This window comes from Balaenoptera musculus, chromosome 12, assembly GCF_009873245.2.
Source record: "Balaenoptera musculus isolate JJ_BM4_2016_0621 chromosome 12, mBalMus1.pri.v3, whole genome shotgun sequence".
NCBI classification, from domain to species: Eukaryota; Metazoa; Chordata; class Mammalia; order Artiodactyla; family Balaenopteridae; genus Balaenoptera; species Balaenoptera musculus.
The window spans coordinates 80,157,063-80,181,632 of record NC_045796.1 but is presented as its reverse complement, the minus strand read 5'-3'; the positions used below and the strand labels follow the sequence as shown (position 1 = coordinate 80,181,632).

The following is a 24,570-nucleotide window of genomic DNA, read 5'->3' as shown; positions in this document are numbered from 1 at the left end:
AGAGCCCACGTGCCGCAAAACTACAGAACCCACGCACTCTGGAACCCACACACCACTACAGAGCCCACACACCCTGGAGACTGCACACCACAACTAGAGAGGAGAAAACCCACATGCCACAACTAGAGAGAAGGCCACGCACCTCAACGAAAGATCCTGCATGCCTCAGCGAAGATCCCACATGCCGCAACTAAGACCCAACACAGCCAAAAATAAATAAATAATAAATAAATAAATCTTTAAAAAAAAAGATGTGGTACATATATATACAGTGGAACATTACTCAGCCATATAAAAGGAACAAAAGAATGCCATTTGCAGCAACATGGATGGACCTAGAGATTATCAAACTAAGTAAGTCAGACAGAGAAAGACAAATATCATATGATATCACTCATATGTGGAATCTAATTTAAAAAATAATAAAAAATGAACTTATTTATGAAACAGAAACAGACTCACAGATTTCAAAAACAAACTTATGGTTACCAAAGGGGAAACGGGGTGGCGGGGATAAATTAGGAGCTTGGGATTAACATACACATACTACCATATATAAAATAGATAACCAACAAGGAGCTACTGGGTAGCACAGGGAACTCTGCTCAATAGTCTATAATAACCTATATGGGTAAAGAGTCTGAAAAAGAATGAATATATGTATATGCATAACTGAATCACTTTGCTGTACACCTGAAACTAACAAAACATTGTTAATCAACCATACTCCAATAAAATTTTTTTAAAATAAAAAAATTTACATCTAATTGCTTTTCAAAAACCACAAAACTGCTTAATAAAACTTGGTTTTGTCAAATTCCAATATAACCTACTGAAATGTCCTCCATCAAAGCTTACTTACTAATGAAACTTTGTTTACAGAAAATTTTCATTCACTGCAAATATCTAAGAGAAGCTAGGCACGTAATTAAAACAAGCTAAAAAAACAGGTCTCCTAAATGAAGAGAGGCAAAGCATATATAATTTTTCACTAAACCTGCGAGGCCACAGCTTTCCACCCAGGGCTTATTCATGCACAATATCGCACTTAAAAGCCAAGTTTTATGATTTTGACAAGATGAAAGAAAAGATGAGACCATTTAGAAAAATGAACTATATTCAAAATTCTATATTAAAGTATATTAAATTTTTTTTCGATTTTTTTAATTTAATAATCTCTGCACATCTTCTCTCTCTTCTAAGTCAAATTTAAGGATCAAAAAGAAAAAGTTGTCAGCTGGGCCTATTACCATATTGTTTGCCTTTGAACAGAAAGCTCGTTTTTTCTTTTTGAGAAATGTCTATTTAGGTCTTCTGCCCATTTGTTTTTAATAAATTAATTAATTTAATTTATTTATTTATGGCTGCACTGGGTCTTCGTTGTGGTGCGTGGGCTTTGTGCATGGGCTTCTCTTGTTGCGGAGCACGGGCTCTAGGCACATGGGCTCAGTAGTTGTGGCGCACGGGCTTAGTTGCTCTGTGGCATGTGGGATCTTCCCGGACCAGGGCTCGAACCCATGTCCCCTACATTGGCAGGTGGATTCTTAACCACTGCGCCACCAGGGAAGCCCCTGAACAGAAACCTCTTAAACCACTCTCTTTCAAATTATTTTCTAGGGCAAAGGAGGAAAGACAGATCATCAGCTGTGATTAAGCAAAGATATATATTCTTTATTTAACTGAACAACAATAATACAATGGAATGTGAAATCTAATAAATTATACTACAGTATATTAAAACTGAACATTTTTTGAAACCAAGAATTATTGCTGAATGTTAAATTATACTTCAAAGAATAGCTATAACATTTTCATCACAATCTTTTAATTATACTTTTTTAAATGTACAAAAAAATTGCATGTCTTTTGATTCCAGGAAATTCTGAAAGTAAAAAAATTGTCATTAACATTTTAAGCCTTACTATGTGCAAGGCATGACATGAAGATACAAAAGTAATCATATCTTATACTTAGTCGATACAGTTTACACAGTCCTTTCTATTCCACACATATTTCATCTGATCCTCACCAAAATCCTATAGTATTATCCTCATTTTACATAAAGAGAACATTCAGAAACTTGCCCAAGGATACACAAACAGCAGTAGCTGGTGCTACGCTAGAAGCAAGGATTTTTTACTCCAAGTCCAATGTTCCTTCTGCTAAACTGCTTCTTCACCACCACAGTCAGTCCCCTTGGCCCTCCAGAAGACTATCAAAGATAGTACATAAACACAAAGAAAATGACTATCAACATTAAGTGCTAAACTGAACGGCAAAGAGGGCAGTAAGTACTAGATGGACGAGCACTTTCTCACTGAGAAGAAAAGAGGATTTGAACTGAGCCATTAAAAGGAAAAAAAGGATGGAAAAAGGCGACATATGGAGAAGCGCGAAGGTAGAGAGCACAGGTACATTTAAGGACGACGAGCATAAACACTTTGGATTTGTAGACAGAGTTTTCATGTTGGAAGGAAACGAGACAACGCTAAAAGGTAAACTGGATCCGTAACCACATGCTTTGTTTTACTGGCCACTGTTGATTGAATGTGCATACTAAGTGTCAGACATTATAAGCACTTAGCACACACCATCTCATTAAAACGTAGTCCTGAAAAGTTAATTTTTATTTTCCTTATTTTAACCTAGGAAACTGACATTTAGAGAGGTTTAGTAATTTTCCCAAGGTCACCCAGCAAGAATTTGAACGCAGCTCTGCCTTTCTCCAAAATCTCTGTTCTCTCCACCATCCTATGTCCTCTTGCACAATGAACATACCATCCTTTCTGATATACAAACTCAGAGCCTGCAGATTATAAGAACGAAGAAAAATCTGGGGGATAACTGTGACTTATTGTTGTTGTTAATTTGGGTGCCCAGCACCCAAGCACACTTCCAAGCCCTGGGGAATTCTCCTGGTGGAGAGTTTCGGAGGCAGGCAGGGCTCCAACTTCCACTTCAGAAGCCAAGGGAATAAATGAGTCCTTCCTCTCCCTAACCCCAGGAGCCAGGACAAAAGCACACATAGGATCAATCCTGACTGAGACTAGAGAACTGAATCTCCGTATAAATCGGAGAGGAGTGGGTGTGATGAGATCAGCAGCCCGGCAGAAGTCTAACAGGGAACTCAACAGCAGCTGTGGCATCTGAGCCACTGTTTCTGCTTCCAAACTTCCCTTCCTTCCCTCCTGTCTCCAAACCCGATCCTCTAGACCTCCTATCTACTTTGTGTGAGAGCTACCCAATCTCCTCCAATAAATCCCTTTCCCCTGTCAGCTACCCAGAGTTGGTTAATATTGCTGACAACAAAGCCTCTGAGAGCTAAATAATCCTGAGTGTTAAAAATGTCCTCAGGAAATAAGGAAATGGGACTACCCTGGTGGCGCAGTGGTTAAAATCCACCTGCCAATGCAGGGGACACGGGTTCGATCCCTGATCCGGGAAGATCCCACATGCCGTGGAGCAACTGAACCCACGAGCCACAACTACTGAAGCCCGCGGGCGCCTAGAGCCCGTGCTCCGCAACAAGAGAAGCCACCGCAATGAGAAGCCTGCGCACCGCAACGGAGAGCAAGCAGCCCCTGCTCGCCGCAACTAGAGAAAGCTCGCGTGCAGCAACGAAGACCCAACACAGCCAAAAAAATTAAAATTAAAATTAAAAAAAGGAAATAAGGAAACGGAGACAGAGGAGGCTAACATAATCAAACACTTGTATTGATATAACAACAGATTTTTTAAAAAGTCTAAGATAACGAGACTTTCATTTCTTCCTGAACACCCTGTCAGGAAAGAATCACTTATTAACTTAATATTTACTTGAGTGCCTGTGTGTTCCAGGCAAGAGGGACTCAACCCAATAGCTAACCGCATGGAGCTCACTGTCTAATACAGAACACGGTCACTAAGATGGAATGGGTGTTTTGGTAAAAGAAGTACAGGTACTATGGAAACACTTACCTAATCCAGTATCTAGCAAATTTCCCCATGAGGGCTGACAAGTGGATGTTATCTACAGGGAGACAGTACCAAGAGGGACAATCTCTAACGGAGGGCTTAGCACAGGAACAAACCCAAGATACATGAATTTAGGACAAAGTTCTGAGTTAAAGATCTGATAATCAATAAGGGGTTCTCCAGTTAAAGTATCTAATTTTTCTACAGTGTCCATTTATAAAACAGTTGGCAACCAGTAACAAGGAAAATCTAGGAAAGTGGAATTGGACTGCAGAGTCGAAGCTAACGGGGTAGCTTTTGTGACGAGCCACTATAAGCTAGAAAAGTGTGGCTTTGCAGTCCAGGTGACAAAATGGGGATAGAGCCGTGGAAAAGGCCATCCCAGTACTGTTCTAGAACTCTTAGAAATGACGGTATCAGAAGCTTCAGGAGATGGCACCCTCCACCAGCACTGCTGCACACACGAGGCGCAGTAACCTCAGCAGCAACAAGGAAGCTCGTTTAGTACCATCAGGCAAGGCAGAGGAGCTAGGGGATAGGACTGTCAAGACCGTAACCTTGCCCTAGGTGCCTAGAGCAGATTCTTTAGTTTTATAAATCACACTGATGCCACTGGTGTGGCACAACAGCAGCCAACTTCCCTGCTTTGTTACTCAGAGATCTTAGGCAAAAAGAAAAGGCTGTAAAGGCTGAGCCATGGTCCACGTTCTTGCCTCAGAGGAAGTAATGCAAGTTACACTGCTTCCTACTCAAAGCTCAAACATGAGGGACAGCACTGAATTTTCCAGAGATTACTATGACTGTAGACAAGGTAATTTGCATAAGCCAGGCCTGAGTAGGAAAGAAGGTGGGCATTGATGGAGAGAGTGAGAGGAAAAGTAAAAGAGGCACAAAAAGACAGCAGGATGTTGTGGCGTAGGGAACATTTTAAAAAGTATTTAAAATGTTTCTTTTTTATTAAATTGGTAATACATCAATAAGAAAACTTCCCTTCAAAAATGCTCATCAGGGCTTCCCTGGTGGCGCAGTGGTTGAGAATCTGCCTGCCAATGCAGGGGACACGGGTTCGAGCCCTGGTCTGGGAAGATCCCACATGCCGCGGAGCAACTAGGCCCGTGAGCCACAACTACTGAGCCTGCACCTCTGGAGCCTGGGCTCCGCAACAAGAGAGGCCGCGACAGTGAGAGGCCCGCGCACCACGATGAAGAGTGGCCCCCGCTCACCGCAACTAGAGGAAGCCCTCGCACAGAAACGAAGGCCCAACACAGCCAAAACTAAATTAATTAATTAATTTAAAAAAAAAAAAAAGCTCATCAGATAAAGGGGGTGGAGGAAAGAAATAAACATGCACATGTGGACAGGGAATGTGGCCCCCATCCCAGCTCTACAAGGGTCAAGCCATGAGCCACCGCAGCTGCCCACCAACGGTGCACCCTGAGGGAAGATTCAGGATGGAAAAAAAACAGGAAGCATTCTGTGTTTTAGATACTGGCCCGAGATAGTTAAGATGCACGTGTAAGGTATAATTTCAGTGAGCCCAGACTCTTGCATCTTCCCATACACAGAAAAGCACTAAAATCGTGAACTTTGGCTGCCTGTTCTTTGTGGTTAGTCCAGCAGAGACTCCTGCACATCCTGACTCTTCCCGTACCTCCTCGGAGCCGTTTCTCAGAGCCGAGAGGCTGTGTCCTGGACTGCAGTCCTCAGTAAGATCTCCAAACAAAACTTAACTCCCAGCTTTTAGGTTATGGGTTTTTCTTCAGTCGACACATAACTTAAATGATTTAGAGCCTGTTAAAAGTTAAGAGTGGAATTTTTTTTAATTCAGTCACTCTTTTATTTTTGAAGATTAGTTTTTAAAAAATCAAAAGCTTAGTTCTAAACTGATAGCGATAGAACATGCTCAATCCTTTATATCCTAATGAAATTCTATGGGTCACATGAAATCTGCTGCATGTTTCTGCAGGTTAAAGAATCTGAGTGGGAGCCACAGAAAAGATGTTTACTTCTAATTCAATCAGTAAGTCTCATGCTCACAGGTGGTAATGATAAATGAATGAATTAGGTGATATACAAATGTAAACTATCTTTGAAGAAAGAATAGCAATAGAAAAACTAGCTATTATTTCCCAAATGTCTATTCCATACCAGAACTATTTTAATCTTTTACAGAGAGATTGAGATTCAGAGGTTAAATGACTGCCCAAAGCCAATCAGCTAGTATGTGACAATTATTAGTTTCCTAGGGCTGGTGAAACAAAATACCACAAACTGGGTGTCTTAGAACAAGAGAAATTTCTTCTCTCACAGTTCTGGAGGCTAGAAGTCTGAATTCAAGGTGTCAGCAGGGCTCTTCTCCCTCTGAGACTGCAAACCAAGAAAACCGTCCTTGCTTCCTGCTAGCTTCTGGCAGCAGCCGGCATTCCTTGGTTTGCAGCTGCATCACACCACCTCTGTCTCTGCTGTTACACAATTCTCCCTATGTCTCTGTCTTCACATCTTCTTCCCTCTGTGCCTGTCTCTTCTTATAGGGACACCAGTCATACTGGATAGGAGCCCACCCGAATAACCTCATCTTGATTACATTTGCAATGACTCTATTTCCAAATAAAGTCACATTCACAGGTACTAGGAGTTAAGATTTCAGCACATCTTTCACTGGGACACAATTCAATCCATGACAGTGACAAAATCATATCTGTCTAGCTCCAAAGTTGCTGTTCTTTCCATTAGACTGCACTGCTGCCTCCCATTAATCCTGAATAACATGCACCATACAGTAATTTAGAAATATGGAAGTCAATTTAAAAGACGTTATATTTTAAAAATAAAATTGGCACTGTTCATGAATATGCTGATGTTTTAAAGAGTACTACCAAATCTTCAGAGTTTTCACCTAAAATACAGATCAAAAACAACAACTTTGTTATGATAGGTAGATGTCATTCTAGCACCATCTTAACTTTTAGAATCTGAAATAGAATTTTATAATATAAATTTTCATACACAAAGTTTTTATATCTGGCATTTAATGCACTTCTACAAACGAAAAAGTAAATTCCAACCCGAAGTTTTAGTTTACCCCTTAAAACTCTTACAAAAGTATCAAGTTATAAAAACTGCCTAGGACAGAACCTATGAAAAGGGCTTTGCTAATTATGCTGCAATCTATGTAACAGGGTAGATCAAAGGAACAGATAAGCAGTTAATATGAGTAAAGCAGGGCTTTTATTTTAAGGAAATACATGGTCTTTTCTATATAAAACATTGTTTTTGTATAGTCATGTAACTGATGTTCAAACATTAGTGGCTTTTATCTTTGTCTCCAGTGCTACTTTCTGACAATAACCTCATGCTACCTCATATCATATTTCATACATTATACTCTCCTCTCTAAATCATCACTGGTCTTATTTTCACCCCCCAGTCCCATTTTTATATCCCTAGATGTGTTCATTTGGTTGAATTTCTTCCTTCCCACTTGAAACTCTTACCATCTCTCTCTATTTCAAATCTACGGTGATCTTTCCAAAACTAAGTCAGACATATGTGATTTATTAATTTGGGGCAGGGGGCGGGGGGGGGGCGTTACACTTCACTGAAAACTTTACTTAAAAAAAAGAAACCAACGGTGATGATTCACTGAACCCCATCATCTCACACCCAACTGTGGTCTTTTGATGCCTATAAATGGTACCACCATTGTCCCAAGCATCCAAGCTCAAAATCTTGGCATCATCTTGGGAATTAGCACCCAAGTTCTGTCAATTCTTCCTTAGCAATATGCTTAGTATCCTTGAATTTGACTCTCACTTCTTCCAGTACAAATCAAGCTTTGAGACTTCATGCCAGTTTTTTAAAAGGGAGAAGAAAAAGTACATTCTATCGTTTTCTAAAAACTTTTTCAAGTTAAATATAATGGTATATAATGTGAGACCTGAGAGCTTAGAACAATAGCCAACTTACTCAGCATAGTGATGCACAATGTTATTAAATGTCACATAATCGTTTTTACATTTTAATTAATTTAGAAATTAAACTACAAATCCATGTAACTGGAGGTTGGTCTATGGTTTCCAGCTTTTCAGAACTAATAGGTACACAACAGAACCTCCTTCTAAAATAAGCACCAAAAAAATCTGCCAGTTTTAAAATCATCATCAGTCCTCTTCTGCTTGCAGCATTTGCCAAAAAACTTGTTTGCTGAATTTTTACTGCTCAATATGCAAATTTGTTTGCCTTCAGATATGGATGGATACCATAGTTATACATGTTTGATCTTGTAGTATTATATATATCATTTTCCTTGAAAATGGAAAGGGGAGAAATCAGGGAAGACTTTCCATAGTGTTGACAGGAACGTAATTTGAAAACCGTGGTAGAACAAGAAAAGGAAGGACATTTCAGGTAGATCTAGCAGCATGCCACATTCCATAAACTACAGCAGTTTGCTATGGTTAGAGCAAAGGGCAGGGGAGTGGTAGGAGATGAGGCCGGAGAAACAGAAAGTAGCCTATCATGAAGAAAGTTACATTCCACATTAAGGGTTTTGAACATTATCCTGAATGCTACAGGGAGACACACAAGAAATTTTAAGCAAGAGAATGAGATATTCAGATCAGGCTGCTTAAAAGATCACTCTGGCAGCAACATGCAGAAAGACTAAAGAAAATGCCAGACTAGAACGCAAAAAGAAAAAAGAAAAAAAAAAGAATGCTACTGCAATAATCCAGATGAGAAATGTTAAGAATATAAACTGAGAAAAAGGCAGTGGTAATGGGAAAAAAGATTTTGAAAATATAGAGAAAGTAAAACCCATAGAACTTAACGCCTAGAGATGGGATGGTAAGTTTAGGTAGCCTCCCAGAGTTGCCGGCTTGAAGACCCGTGTGGACGGTGGCGTCATGCACTGCGAGGCCGCTCCTGTCATGGTGTGAACCCCAAAGCCAGCTCTCAGCCCTCCACTTACGGCAGCTATCAGCGCTGGGCATGCTTACTCACACACTCTACTTGAAACTGCTTTCCAGAATATCACACTTCCCTTGTTTTTCACCTACCTCACTGACTGCTCCTTTTCAGTCTCCTTTGCTAGTTCCTCCTCATCTCCCCAACTTCTATGAACACTGGAGTGACTCCAGGCTTTCTTTGGATGTTCTCACTTTTTTTGACCTATAATCACTCTTTTGACTTCATTCCATCTTATGTCTTTGTATATCATCTACGCTGATGAGTCCTCAGTGCTTAAACCCAGTCTCAACCTTCCCCCTAAACTCTAGCCTCATATATTCAATTGTCTACTCATTATTTCCAACTTGGATGTTTAAAAGGCATCTCATCGTAACAAGTTAAAAACAGAACTCTTTACTCAGCTTCTCACACCCCAACCCCCTACTATCACACTAAAACTTTTTCTACAGTCTTCCCCATCTTGATAAATTGAAGCCGAGTTTCCCTAAAACCGTGTTCCTTACTGAGTTTATGATTAATCTGTCTCTCCAAAGCTTTATTCCCTTTTTTGTCCCCCCGGACCTCAATTCTGTGCTAAGTGAACACGAATCATCCAGAGTCAGATGACTAAGATTGCTGTTGTGATAACATCCTTAATGTACTAAAATTTTTGTTGTAGATATCATCATTAACGCACAAACTCAGGCTGTTTCTCCAGGGCAAGATGAGCCTACAGACCCCCGAGCCATGGACCACCTGGCCGGAGAACTGTAAACCAAAGATATCCTGATTCCCAAAACCATTCTGCCCCTTTAAAACATCCCTAACCCAAAGACCGAGTTGGAGTGGATCTGAGGCTTGTCTCCCATGCCCTTGCATGGCACCCTGCAAATAAACCCCTACACTTTGCTGCAAATGCTTGCTGTCAGAGTTTGTCTTTCTGCAACCAGGCACACAAGCCCTTGCTTGGTTTCAAAATTACAATTCCATCCTTCCAATGCAGGCCAAAATATCTTAGAGTTATCTTTGATTCTACAATTTCTCTCACACCCGACACATCCACTACATGAGAAAATTCTATTAGCTCTACTTCCATAATACATCCTAAATCTAACTGCGCTTCACTGCAACCGTTCTACAGTGGACACCACCATCTCATTGAAACAGGAGGGAAGGAGGCAGGGCACAACCTTTAAAAGAATGACATAGCCCAAGGACGCGACATAAACTTACTTAAAACCAAATAGATCCAAGACGGCGGACAAGTCGACTTCCACTAGACCTTGAGCCTCAGTATACACTCACTGTTACACATCAGCAAGCTAAATGACACACCCACAGGCGCCAGGACAGTTCCAAGGCCGACCATAAAGGTCAAAAAGTGGGCAGTGGCCCCATTCCTAGAAATTCCCACTCCCTCCCCAAAATAGCTGGAATATTCCTCCGACTCATTAGCCTATGAAATTACCCACCCCTATAAAAACTGACAACCCCACATCCTTGGTGCCTCTCTCGCCTTACGAGATGGCCCATGCTCTGTCTGTGGAGTGTGTTTCTCCCCAGCCCGCTCCCAAGTCCTAAGACCAGGTGTGTGATCTCAGTTAAAAGACCGTGGGTTCAAGTCTCAGTCTGGGTTTTGGCTGGGTCCGCGTTCCGGCGCGTGGGTTCAAGTCCCAATCTAAGTTAGACGGTTTCATCATTATCAAATACCCGGTCTATCCACAACCTGGCACCAGCTTATTTACCCTTACTCCTACTTTCTCTAGACACCTTTTGATTTCCTGCCACTACAATTTTGTTCATATAAATCTCCTTTCTTGGAATGCATCCAACCTCCTCTTTAGAAGTGCTATTTATCCTTCAAGTTCCAGCTCAAAGCCCACTTCCACCAGAAGGTCTTCCATGGTTATTAGAGACAGATGTAATCTTGTCTTCTTTTGGACTAGTAAGGCATATTCTTTCTGCCTGTGCCACTCATCTAGCAATGCTTGGTTTTTCCTTTAATATGTATGTTTCATCTCCCTCCCAGTAGATTCCAGGTTCAGGTACCTTCAGAAGGGTTCTCTGTTTGAGGGAGGAGGAAAAAAAAAAAAGAGGCCCTGTCCACAAACTTTCTTCTGTCGCCCACTATGCCCAGAGCAGCACTTTACATACAGAAAATGCTCAATGTTGATTAAAACTCTTGATAAATTTAACTCAGTCTGTGAATTTTTACCATCAAAAGACCGCTATATCCTTCATGAGCTAAAATTCAAGGGCAGCCTGGCGTAACGTCCAGATTGTAATAAAATCCATTTGGGTATAAAAACAAAGTTTGTGCACGTGGGAGTGCAGATAGCTCCTCGAGATACTGATGTGATTTCCTTTAAATGCATACCTAGTGGAAGTGCTAGATCTTATGGGAGTTCTATATTTTAACTTTTTGAGCAACCTCCATACTCTTGTCCATAATGGCTGCACGAATTTACATCGCACAAGAGCTCCCTGTTCTCTACACCCTCACCAACACTTGTTATCGCTTGTCTTTTTAATAAGAGAGTAACCATGGGAAGTGATGGACATGTTAATTAGCTTTATTATGGCGATTGTTTCACAGTATATACATATATCAAGCCATCACAATGAACACTGTAAATATATACAATTTTTGTCAATTGTAACCCTAATAAAGGTAGGGAAAAAAAGCTTATACTAAAGATAATAGTTCATAACTTATCCTAGAAAGAAAGAGGCTACCAGGTGGTAGAGGAACTACAGTTCCCTTATTTTTAAAAATTAATGCCTGTTAAATGTCAAAAGCATACAAGGCACAGTGCAGAATATAATGATAAACTGGAGACCTGCCAATAGCTTAAATTCAAAACACAAAGAGCCAGAGACAAAGCAGAACAACAGATGGAGATGAATGGATTAGTTTAAGAGTTATCATATTTCTCAACTTTGTTCTGCTACCATTGTAATTGCTCTCCTAAATCAAACTGGCAATTCTTCTTAGTAATTCTAAAAATGCATCCCATTCTTAAGAAACTGACTGAATTTAATGTGGTGGGAAAGGAGGAATTTGAAGGACATGCCATTTTTACCCTGCATAAGAACTGGAGAACTTGCATTTTTGAATGTACATCTGTCTTAAAGGAAATCAATATAATACCTAAACAGGTCACTCAACAAAATGCTGAGTAATAAGGTAAGTCATTTTAAGTATTAAGTAGATTAAATTAAAAACGGCATTTTTAAGTACCCCTTTGAACTGATTCCACACTAAAGAATTTATCTTTAATGTGGCACATATATACAATGGAATATTACTCAGCCATAAAAAGAAATGAAATGGAGGTATTTGTAATGAGGTGGATGGAGTTAGAGTCTGTCATACAGAGTGAAGTAAGTCAGAAAGAGAAAAACAAATACAGTATGCTAACACATATATACGGAATCTAAGGAAAAAAAAAAAAAAAAAGGCCATGAAGAACCTAGTGGCAAGACGGGAATAAAGACACAGACCTACTAGAGAATGGACTTGAGGATATGGGGAGGGGGTGGGGTGAGATGTGACAGGGTAAGAGAGTGTCATGGACATATATACACTACCAAATGTAAAATAGATAGCTAGTGGGAAGCAGCCGCATAGCACAGGGAGATCAGCTCGGTGCTTTGTGACCACCTAGAGGGGTGGGATGGGGAGGGTGGGAGGGAGGGAGATGCAAGAGGGAAGAGAAATGGGAACATATTGTATATGTATAACTGATTCACTTTGTTATAAAGCAGAAGCTAACACACTATTGTAAGGCAATTATACTTCAATAAAGATGTTTAAAAAAAAAAAAAAGAATTTATCTTTAAAAGAAAAAAATTAAAAAATAAAAGATCAAAATAAAAAAGAATTATTTGTCCTTTCTACAGGCTGTAATGAAGACAAAAGGTAATTAAAGTAAAAATTTCAAAAACAATTTTCTTTAGTTGCTTCAACTTTATCTGACTGTGACAAAGAAATGAAGAATGATATTACCTGTGCCAAGGTTAATGGTAAATTCAGCTAAGGTATTCTACATCTATTTGTACAAAGAAGGTAGAACACAAGCAATTATCAGTGATCACTACACTTACCTTGAAAAGATTATTGAGGATTAGAATGTATAAGTTAAACACTGCTATTTTTGTAACAACTGCTAAATTTGCCAGTATGTCTCTTTAAAACTCTAAGTCAAGGGTAGGAAATTCTTTTCTGTAAGGAGCCAGAAAGTAAATATTTTAGGCTTTGCAAACCTAGAGGATATTTGTAGGTTCTTATATAACAGAGAGAAAACAAATTTGCACAAACTTTTATTGACGAAGTTCAACATATAATAACAATTGTGTACAATTTTCTGGTAACACAGGTCTACTAGTAAGAATAAAATTCTTTTGCGGGGGGTAACATTTCTCATTATTGGAGTTCAAAGTCAGTGTTCCCTATCATCAAACTGAGTTGCAAATGTTCATCTGTAAAACCATTCTCAGTTCCTGGGCTTCACAAAAATGGTCTGGCTAGCCATATTTACTTTGTCGTGCCTTGCCCTAAGTACTAAAGTTACATGAGGAACAAATAATAACACTACCACCACAAACCTCTTAATTTCCAAGAGTCAACTTCTAAGTCAACTTCTAAGCAACTGCAATTCATTTGACTATTAAAATCTTTACACTTGCCTAATTTTTAGTGCCTAATCCACTAAAATTTGACGAAAATGTATGTTGAACACTTGGGCAATATTAATTTGAAGTAAATGTTTAGTTTTAAGTTTATACTGAATATCACTCAGAATAACGTCCTCATCTGATGCTAACCATTAATTTACAGCTATATAAGACTTCCTATATAGGTGGCGCAGTGGTTAAGAATCCACCTGCCAATGCGGGGGACACGGGTTCGAGGCCTGGTCCGGGAAGATCCCACATGCCGCGGAGCAACTAAGCCCATGCGCCACAACTACTGAGCCTGCGCTCTAGAGCCCGCGAGCCACAACTACTGAGCCCACGTGCCACAACTACTGAGCCCGCGTGCCTAGAGCCCATGCTCCGCAACAAGAGAAGCCCCCGCGCCGCAACAGAGAGTAGCCCCCGCTCACTGCAACTAGAGAAAGCCCACACGCAGCAACGAAGACCCAACGCAGCCAAAAATAAGTTAATTAATTAAAAAAAAAATTTACAACTATATAACTTCACACTGATAAATGTGTGAAATTGCAAAAATTAAGAATACCTCCTACCTGTTTCAAGTTAGCCCCATTCAATTAATATCTCTGCCTCACCAACAAGGGCCCTCAACTAGAAAAACACTACCTTTAGAAAGACGTGCCTGACTCCTACAATTGCCAAATTACAGAAAATATTCAGTCCTTGCTGCTAATAATAAATGAAGATATTAAGTCTTAGTCTTAACGAGATATTAAATATTTAAAATATTTTCTTATGAATGATAAAATTAACAACTTTAGTTTTCTAATAACTTTATTAGATTATGGAAAATCTACAAACCAACTAAACAAGATATATACACCTAATGGGGGGGAGGAGATATCCTTCCAAATATAAGCATTAAAATTTTTAAATACCTTTTTTACTCCCTTTTTAGGAGAGTCCAACATGCTTTACAAGAGTAGTAATTTTTTGTATAAAATTTCTGGTTAAAGGATGAAGACCCTCTGATTTTTATACCTAAAAAGTCTGGATTTCTGATCTTAGCACTTTAAGCTATATTACAAAAGCATTCTGATTGGACAAGTCTCCTTTGGCCTAGTAATTTGATGTATTGATAACACAGCAATACAAGTTCTTAAAATTTTCAATAATGAGGCAGTAGGCTAAAGAGCTGTGTGCAACTTATAGTATGGAAGTGAATGTTGCCAAGAACTTCTCGTTACACATTTACTTTTTTTTTTTTTTTTATAAATTTATTTATTTCTTTCTTTTTGGCTGTGTTGGGTCTTCGTTTCTGTGCGAGGGCTTTCTCCAGTTGTGGCGAGCGGGGGCCACTCTTCATCGCGGTGCGCGGGCCTCTCACTGTCGCCACCTCTCTTGTTGCGGAGCACAGGCTCCAGACGCGCAGGCTCAGTAGTTGTGGCTCACGGGCCCAGTTGCTCCGCGGCATGTGGGATCTTCCCAGACCAGGGCTCGAATCCGTGTCCCCTGCAATGGCAGGCGGATTCTTAACCACTGCGCCACCAGGGAAGCCCCCTACACATTTACTTTTAATCACCCTCAACATATTTGATTACTGAACTAGTGGCTGACAAAGGGTGGACAGCAGTCGGAAACAAGCATGTGTGTCTTGGGAAAGCTCCCTAGGTTTTCCTAATAACTCCAGACCCAATTCTGAACGAATTCTCCACATAATCAACAAATTTTTTAAAATTTATTCTACTTGCATAACTGTATGAGAGCATTGGTACAAAATTCCTAATCATTCCTAATTTTCATTTCCTCTGGTTCCAAAGGTGAAAGAATTTGAATATGCAGCGTTTTTCTTTAAATCGCATTAAAGTCGGAAGTCATAGAATATTAGAGTTGAACAGCCTCCTAGAGACCACCTAGTCTGAATTTTTTGGCTCTTCAAGTAAAATGAAAATTGAGACTCAAAAATATGCCTAAGATCACAAACTAGGGAGTAAAAGTTGGGATTTCAACTCTCATGCCTTGACTCTTAACTTTAGTGCCCTTCTAACTAGATCAAGCTGCAGAAGACTCTTCAGGCAACTTGAAATCAGAACTATGTACATGAGAACTATTTAAGAAATTTCCTACTCAGTGCTCTGTGGTGACCTAAATGGGAAGGAAATCCAAAAAAGAGGGGATATATGTATACGTATAGCTGATTCACTTTGCTGTACAGCAGAAACTAATACAACATTGTAAAGCAACTATACTCCAATAAAAATTAATTTAAAAAAAAAAATTTTTTAAAGAAATTTCCATTTCACCAACTACTTGGTGTGAAGAACTTTATTTCAGAATCCGAAAGTGTTAAAGAAAGTAAACATTTATCTTCATAGTATAGTAAATATCTATAGAAGGTGAGTTCTGATAATTTAGTAAATACTCATCATATAAAATTCCAAACTATTGCTACTTTCATCTTAATATCCTAAGAAGTTTCAAGGACTTCCCTGGCAGTCCAGTGGTTAAGACTTCACCTTCTTATGCAGGGGGTGCGGGTTCAATACCTGGTGGGGGAGTTAAGATCCCACATGCCTCATGGCCAAAAAATCAAAACAGAAAACAGAAGCAATATAGTAACAAACTCAATGGAGACTTTAAAAATGGTCCACATCAAAAAAATCTTAAAAAAAAAAAAAAATCCTAAGAAGTTTAAATAAGATGACGAAATTTCTAACGTTAAATTTTCTTCTACTTAATTACTAACATTGCAGTAAGGGTCCTAGTGTAGTGTGGAAGCTTAAGACTGAAAATCAAGACATCTGGGTTTGGTTTCTGTCTCAACTTTACAATACTCTTCTCGCTTACTAGCAAATACCAACCCCTCTGACTCCATTTCTCATCTCCTGATTTGGGGTCATCACAATAATAGTAACTATTGTACAAACTTAGTGCCAGGAATATTACCTATATTGTTTCTAATTCTCACGTTTCACAAGATGGGCATTATTTACCGATTTTACAGGTGAGGAAACTGAGGCTCAGAGAGATTCTGTTTTCCAATAAACTGAGCTAGTTAGTGGCTGAGCTGGAATTTACTAGAGGGCCTAGAGCCCACGGTCCTTGTATTACACCACTTTGCTCACATCCTGATACGCGTGGTCCTTGTACAGCTGGGAGAACAAGAAGTACTACATTTGAAGGACTACTAGGAGATAAAAATGATAAAACAAAACTTTATGCTGAAGAAACATACTGTGTTACTTTCTTTAGTTATTAAACTGAAAATGCGTTTTTAGTAAAAGATTTTAAAACTAGGCTATAGATATTGTACAATTCTTATTACTATTATTAACACAGAAATGAGCACTGTACAATTAAAAAATATAACGATTTTGCTTTTACAGGTAACATTGTGAATTAAACTGGAAAGTATGCCTATTCCTGTAGTTGAAATAAAATTGCTTTGAAAGCCCTATTAAAAAGCATGCATAATTTTTAAGTATTTAATAAAATTAGAGGGGAAAAAAATGACACAATCTGATAGAACAGAAGAAATCAAGAGAACTCTGTACCAGCTCCCCGCCTTTCGAACAGATAAAAATATTTCTCAGATATTCAAGAAAAGTAGACGAGCAGATGTTTAATATTGGACATCTACACAAAGTATTTACATTCTGTATCAACCTATGTTCACCACTGCAGATGGATGAAGATACTATGATTGTTTCGCTGACAAAAGTCAAGATGCTTCCCCAAGTTTCTCTAACACGTCTTATAAAAGTAAGATGTTCAGTAGACAATTCACAAATTAGTCTCTGTGTTATGGTCATTGACTCTTTTTTCTTTTTTTTTTTTTTAGTTTGGGGGAAAAAAAAACTAGGGCGAATGTACGGCATGGTTATTAATCAATGTAGCCTAAAGGCAAAACCGGAATTGAAGTTTCAGGTTACCTTTTACCTCATGCCCTATAACTAAAAGCATCTATTAACTCAAAAGGTACTGTACACACCTCGGTCACACGTCCTAATATGTGATCTGGTAACATGACACCTTCTTGACATAAAAATCATCAATGCCTCTATGACTCTGGGTCCTTTTCCCCAACAATGGCCAAGGTGTTAATCTCCGTGTCCCGGGATAATCCCCACACAGGTAATGACACTCTCTCTGGCCGTGTCAACTCTCCTGGCGTTTTATCTCCACAGAACTTCCTTCCACTTCTCTTTTTCTTTGTTTCTTTTTTCCACCGCCGTCGGAGGTTAAAACCACACACACCGCCCAGGAAAGGGGCGCTCTTCCCCCGACCCACACTCTGCATTAAACATTCATTCCCTCTCTAACCCGGTAAACAGCGAGAGGAAGCGCGGGCAAAACTGCAAATTCAGAAAACCCGTAGGAAGAGAAAGAGGAAACTGAGGAAGAGAGAAGGTAGGGGAGGGCGGGGCCCGCCTGTCAAGCCCCGGGACCCGAGGAAGGAGTCGGGCCGGCGGGGGGACCCCGCTCCCCGGCGGCGCCAACTCCCACCGCCGCTGCCTCCCGTCCGCTCACCTCGATCTCGCGGATGTTGTTGGAGGTGACGAAGATGCCGATGCCAATGGGGATGAAGATGAGGCCGATGATGAAGAAGGTGGGGAGCACCGTGCCGGCGGTAAGGATGGGCTGCCAAGCCGGCAGCCGTTGCTGTTTGAAGGCCGTGTTATCCGGCCTCCGGTTCTTAGCGGTGCCCCCAGGAGCACACGGGGGCCCACCATCCACTTCATCCTTCGCGTTATAGTTCATCGCCATCGACCCCCAGGGCGCGGCTCCGCGACGCGCAGGTGGACCGCCCAGGTGACCCGCCTGCTGACCCTGACAGAAGACGCGCAGGCGCCGCCACCGCCGCCGCCGCCTCCGCCTCCGCCTCCGCCTCCGCCGCCACCTCGGCTGTAAAGGCGGAAGAGGCGGGACTGCCGCCGACCGGAAGCGGGACTCGGCTGGGGACGCCAGAGGGAGGGAGAGAGGAAAGAGGGAGAAGAAGCCTGAGGGGCGAGGGGAGGGGAAGAGGGAGGAGGGTAGAAGGGGGAGGGAGAAGGCGGACGCCCCCTGATCATCGGCCCTGTGACGACAAAGTGAGGGCCTCTGTCCCCAGAGCGTGAAGCTGCGTTGTCGCCTGCGAGGCCCCGGGTGGGTGGGGCGAAGAGGCCTCGGCCATTGCGCCACAGGCGCGTCTCCGCTCCGCTCGCAGAAGCTTCGGTTCGCACGCACCTGCCCGCTTCTTCGGGATCGTGGCGACGGCCGTTCCGGGTGGCGGGTCAGACCCGGCCGACCCGGGCCACACCCGTTAGCCCAGGAGCGGGTGGCTCCGGTGCCAGACAGGTTTTTGTTTCACCTCGAAGCCCTCTCGGAAGGGGATCGGAGCACTGAAAAGGCCACAGCGAGAGAGCCTGCGGCTCGTGGGATCGGCAGTATTTGCTTGAGTTGTAAAACCACGACTTTCTCTAATTCAAAACATAAACCTCCACACAAGGTGCAAGTGTAAATATTAAGTGAGATGCATGATGGGTGCCCCTTTTGTCCTCAAGAATAAATCATCTGACTTGGTTAAGCCTGTTATCTTGGCCGAGATTGAGCTGTTCTCGCTTGTTTTTCCGCCATTGATAGTCTCCAAGTTACTTTGTACCGTCTTTTCTCACGTTTATCTTTTGCACATTGATTTAAGAAGTCTTTTTTTCTTTATTTGCGATATAGTTGATGTACAGTATTATATAAGTTTCGGGTGTACAACATAGTGAATCACAATTTTTAAAGGTTATGCTCCATTTATAGTTATTATGAAATATTGGCTGTATGCCCTGTGATGTACAGTGTATCCTTGTAGCTTATTTATACATAGTAGTTTGTACCTTTTAATCCCATATCCCTACCTTGCCCCTCCCCCTTTCCCTCTCCCCACTGGTAACAAACTAGTTTGTTTTCTATGCTATCTGTGAGTCTGTTTCTTTTTGTTATATTCACTAGTTTGTTTTATCGTTTAAGTTCCACATATAAGCAATATTATGCAGTATTGTCTTTCTCTGTCTGACTTATTTTAATTAGCAACATACCCTCCAAGTCCATGCATGTTGTTGTAAATAGTAAAATTCCATTCTTTTCTATGGCTGAGTAGTATTCCATTTTATATATACCATCTCTATCCATTCATGTGTTGACGGATACTTAGGTTGTCTATAGCTTGGTACATAATTGTAAATAACGCTGCTGTGCACATCAGGGGTGCATGTATCTTTTCAAATTAGTGTTTTCATTTTGGGGAGATACATACCCAGGAGTGGAATTGCTGGGTCATATCGTATTTCTATTTTTAATTTTTTGAGAAACCTCCATGCTGTTTTCTACAGTGGATGCACCAGTTTACATTTCCACTAACAGTGCAGGAAGCTTCCCTTTTCGCCACATCCTTGCCAACATTTGTTATTTGTGGTCTTTTTGATGATAGCCATTCTGACAGGTGTGAGGTGATAGCTCATTGTGGTTTTGATTTGCATTTCTCTGATGATTCACGATGTTGAACATCTTTTCATGTGCCAGTTGGCCATCTGTATGTCTTCTTTGGAAAAATGTCTATTCAGGTCGTTAAGAAGTCTTTTGTAATAAGCTGTAGCTCTTTATTTTACTTTTTTTTTTTTTTAAGCTAACACCAGGAAAACATTTTAATTAAACTACAGAAACAATGGTTATAGTACAGAATATTCATGAGCAAGAAGATACACCATAAGTACTTACAAAGTTACGAGCCATCTGTTTGCTTCCTTAACATTTTCCATATTTTAAGTTCATATGTGAAGATGATCAGATTTACCATTTTTGGGGGGGAGAGGAAGAAAAATAAAAGGTGTATTTGTCATCGCTAGATGTGCTCGCTGTATGCTCCTTGAATTTATATTCAAGGCCCAGGTGACTGGAAGTGCAGGTGTTAGGCATTTTAATAAACTGGACAGCCATTTGTTTCTGCACGACAGGCATCTTTACGCACGAGCAATCAGGAGAAAACAGGAAACAGCCAAAAGCACTCTGCGCTGCAACACGCCACCTTAACGGCTAACCAGCATTATTCAACTGCTACACAACTGCCAGTTTTCAATAGCCAGTTCTTTATTTTACTTTGGATAATTCAAAAAACCTCAACAAAGTATGGCATTATTATAAAATAAGATTCTGTGCAGACACTTTAAAACTACCAAGTATTTAATGACCCAAGGAAATACTCATGATACAAAAAGTGACTAAATCATAATACCAAAGTAGCATAGGTATGTAGTATGAAGCCCAACTAAAAAGGAAATAGTGGTAACCTCCAGTGACCAGATGGAGAATGTTCATTCTCTACTTTGCAATCTTGTATTTTCCAAAATTTCTGCAATAAGTATATATTTGTAAAAAAAAATTTTTTTAATTATATATAACCCACATTAAATTGGCATCTTTGAAATCCAGAGCAGAGAGTAAGTCACATCATTTGAAAAAAATACCCAACATTTATTTTCTTTAAGGCTTTGTCTACAGTTACTCCTTTTGGAAGGTGAGCTAAGGGAAGGGGAACTAAAGGAGTGTTTGCGCCTCATAATTTATAATTGAATGTATTTTCAAAATGACTGCAAGTCTCAGGAGGTGAGCCGATCTAATATTTATCTGGCAGATAACTCACTTGCTTACGTGATGTCATTATCTCTCAGATTCTTAGCACAGCACTGGTAACATAAGTAGGTCTATATGTTGTTTTGATCTATGTAAATTTCCTTTCAGCCTCAGGCACAAGTGGAAAACGTTCACCTATCAAAGTTAATGGAGAAGCGTTTTGCTAAGTTCCGTTGACTGGTAAATGTATGCAAACAACATCAGGCATAATGCAAAAATATAAAGCATAAGGCAAGTTTTCTCTCCCCATTTCTGCCTACATCATTATACCCACTAAATGTGATAGTTCCTTAAGTGGTTTGCTGTTCCAGCATTCTGTGAGGATGGTCAATTATTTTGCTTTCAGGTTTTTATTGTTGTTCTAGTGATCTGAGTGATCATGATACACTTTTTCTGATACACTGTTTCCTTTTTCTTCAGTATTGTTTGTTCATAGGAAAGATTATTTAACACCTTGTCTCTTTTTTTCTTATAAAAAGTCCATTTTGACTGAAATATAGACCTGTGTGTCCGGGCCCCTTGTGATTTTAGTACCCTCTAACATTTTAGCAACTGGAATCAAACAATTTAAATTCTGATTAAGCCTTGTTTGCTCACACATGTTGACCGCCTGCTGCCTGCCCAGCACCACTTGTTCTCACGATATAACTTTTAGATGCAGAAGTACTATTTCTTGGTCAGGCAGGAGGAGGTAACTCCAGGGTCACAAGGAGAATTTATGAGTTTGTGTTGCAGAAGAAATGGATGACCTTAAGGAAGATATCACCAGCTGCTGCCACCCAGAAGTCTTGCTGCACCAGGTGTTTTCTGAGACTGAAGAAACAGATTTCCCCCTCAGTTCCCTGAAGCCTCCTCTCTCTTGCCCCCTAACTGCATAAAACTCCCCACTTTAGCTTCTTTGTTAAGGTGGAGCCGAGAGGTCTTGCTCTCTAGTCTTCTCACTTCGGCTAAATGAAATAAACCTTCCTCTACCTACACAGACCAACGTCTCAGTGGTTGGTTTTGGCTGCACATCGGACGCCCAAACCTGAATTTGGGAGGTTTGGCAACCCTTGTAGAACTGAAAACTTCCTTAGATTTTTAATCTAAAACGTACCTTTTCAGATGAGGTCCAAATAGATGAAATGACTTTTCTAGATGCCTTGATATCCTTCAAGTTCCTTTCCATCTCCTGTGCTCTGCCATCATAGTAGCTGCTTTACCCACCTAACTTTTTTTCACCTCCACATCATTATCTGTATATGTGTGTTGTAGATGTGTAGTATTGCCAGAATTAATTTGTAAAAGAGCTCTATTTAATTGGCTTAAAGAAAATTAAGTGCTTATATACTCAGAAATATTTTTTTTAAAAAAAACTAACCCAAATGAACTTCAAGATCACAATATCTAAGATTAATGATTAATGCATGAAAACAAGTTTAAGTTGTCAGTTTAATTAATGCAGACATGTCTTTAGAGTCATCAGCATTAAGTATAATACTTTTATTGTACCTAGCTAGGTTTACCAGAAGTCAAATAAGATCTTATTATTCCTGTTACAATATTTGTCAACAAGAAAAATAACTTGAATGATGAACCTTTTAAGTAAATCGAATGTAAATGAGATGACAGATTGATAGCAGATTGTAAAGTTTCTTTACCTTTTAAGTTATGTGTTATAACTTTATTAGCTTTTGAAATCTTTTATTGTTACTTTGGTTAAGCGAATAAGTATTGATCCACAATGACCTATGATCTTATTTGACTAAGTGTTTTGAAACCTTTTTGATATGTTTGAAAGTTCCCAAAGATCAAATTCTAATTGAAATTTGTTTGACCTCTAGCTACCTTTGCCGCTTTCTAAAGGGCCCCTGGAACATCTCAAGAGAATTGTTTTCTCTCCTTACCAAGGAAAGATATTAAACTAATTGGACTTATTTGGTATGTTAAATTACATGACAAACATTGTCCAATGAGTGCTAATAAACCTTCTTAGGTTATATTGTATGGGTAAATGTCATTATTATGAATGTCCTAGAGATTATATGAAATTTCTAAAAGTTGACTACGTCCTAGTAAAATGTTATCAGTAATAATTCTAGTTATTATCTAAATGTTGTTTGCCTCAACAATAACCAGCTTTCTTTGTCAACTGCATTGTAATCAGATCTTTAACCTTGTCTTTTTAAGTCTTTTGTCATTTATAGATAGTTATTGTTGTACTCTAATGCTTTTGCAAAAGAAATGCTTTGTCTTCAAGAAGATTCATAGAAAGGACTTTTTGACAAATACAGGCTTCTGATAACTTTTAGATCATACTGCTGAACTGGGTAAGAAATTAAACAATTCTAATGGAAAAGCTGATGGCTTCATAGAACTCTTAACAGAATATTAAGATCAGAGATTAGTTACATAGGACTGAGGGAGCTGATGCATAGGGTTATAATTTTTTTTGTTCTTTTATCTGAAATATTACTGGTGTTTAATCTGTGTTTTCCAGATATAAGGAAACCCTTCCCCTCAAGCTATAATTATAACTTATAGCAATTTGGTAAATTATACCTTTATAAGTGGAATTGTAACATTTATCTTTTCTCTCTACCTGTTCTCTCCAGAAATTGGAGACTCTTAGGTTCCCAGCAGCCTTATCAGGTGGATAAGAAAGGCCACCTCCTGGCAGGTGCAGGAATCTCGAGATATTTTGGGGACCTTGAGAAGAGAGGAATACACTGGAGTCTGTAGATGTTGCAGGCCGAATCCAATGGCAAGCCCTTGACATGGCTTTCCCGGCCTTGATGACTTTTAAAAGTTTAATCTTTCTATCAAACATTTAGAGAAGAGCTAACACCTATCCTTCTCAAACTCTTCCAAAATATTGCAGAGGGAGGAACACTCCCAAACTCATTCTACGAGGCCACCATCACCCTGATACCAAAACCAGACAAAGATGTCACAAAGAAAGAAAACTACAGGCCAATATCACTGATGAACATAGATGCAAAAATCCTCAACAAAATACTTGCAAACAGAATCCAACAGCACATTAAAAGGATCATACACCATGACCAAGTGGGGTTTATCCCAGGAATGCAAGGATTCTTCAATATACGCAAATCAATCAATGTGATACACCATATTAACAAATTGAAGGAGAAAAACCATATGATCATCTCAATAGATGCAGAGAAAGCTTTCGACAAAATTCAACACCCATTTATGATAAAAGCCCTGCAGAAAGTAGGCATAGAGGGAACTTTCCTCAACATAATAAAGGCCATATATGACAAACCCACAGCTAACATTGTCCTCAATGGTGAAAAACTGAAACCATTTCCACTAAGATCAGGAACAAGACAAGGTTGCCCACTCTCACCACTA

The 24,570-nt window shown here is 39.9% G+C and overlaps 1 protein-coding gene across 1 annotated transcript in view; it reads right to left on the bottom strand.

Annotated features, from left to right (window-relative positions):
- The window catches only part of TMEM30A (transmembrane protein 30A), a 44,025-nt gene extending 25,551 nt beyond the window's left edge, over nt 1-18,474 (bottom strand). The window contains exon 1 of the mRNA XM_036871795.1: nt 18,088-18,474. Coding sequence (XP_036727690.1) covers nt 18,088-18,324 — 237 coding nt within the window. The 5' untranslated portion in view covers nt 18,325-18,474. The remainder of the gene's footprint in view (nt 1-18,087) is intronic.
- Nucleotides 18,475-24,570: the final 6,096 nt, after the last annotated feature.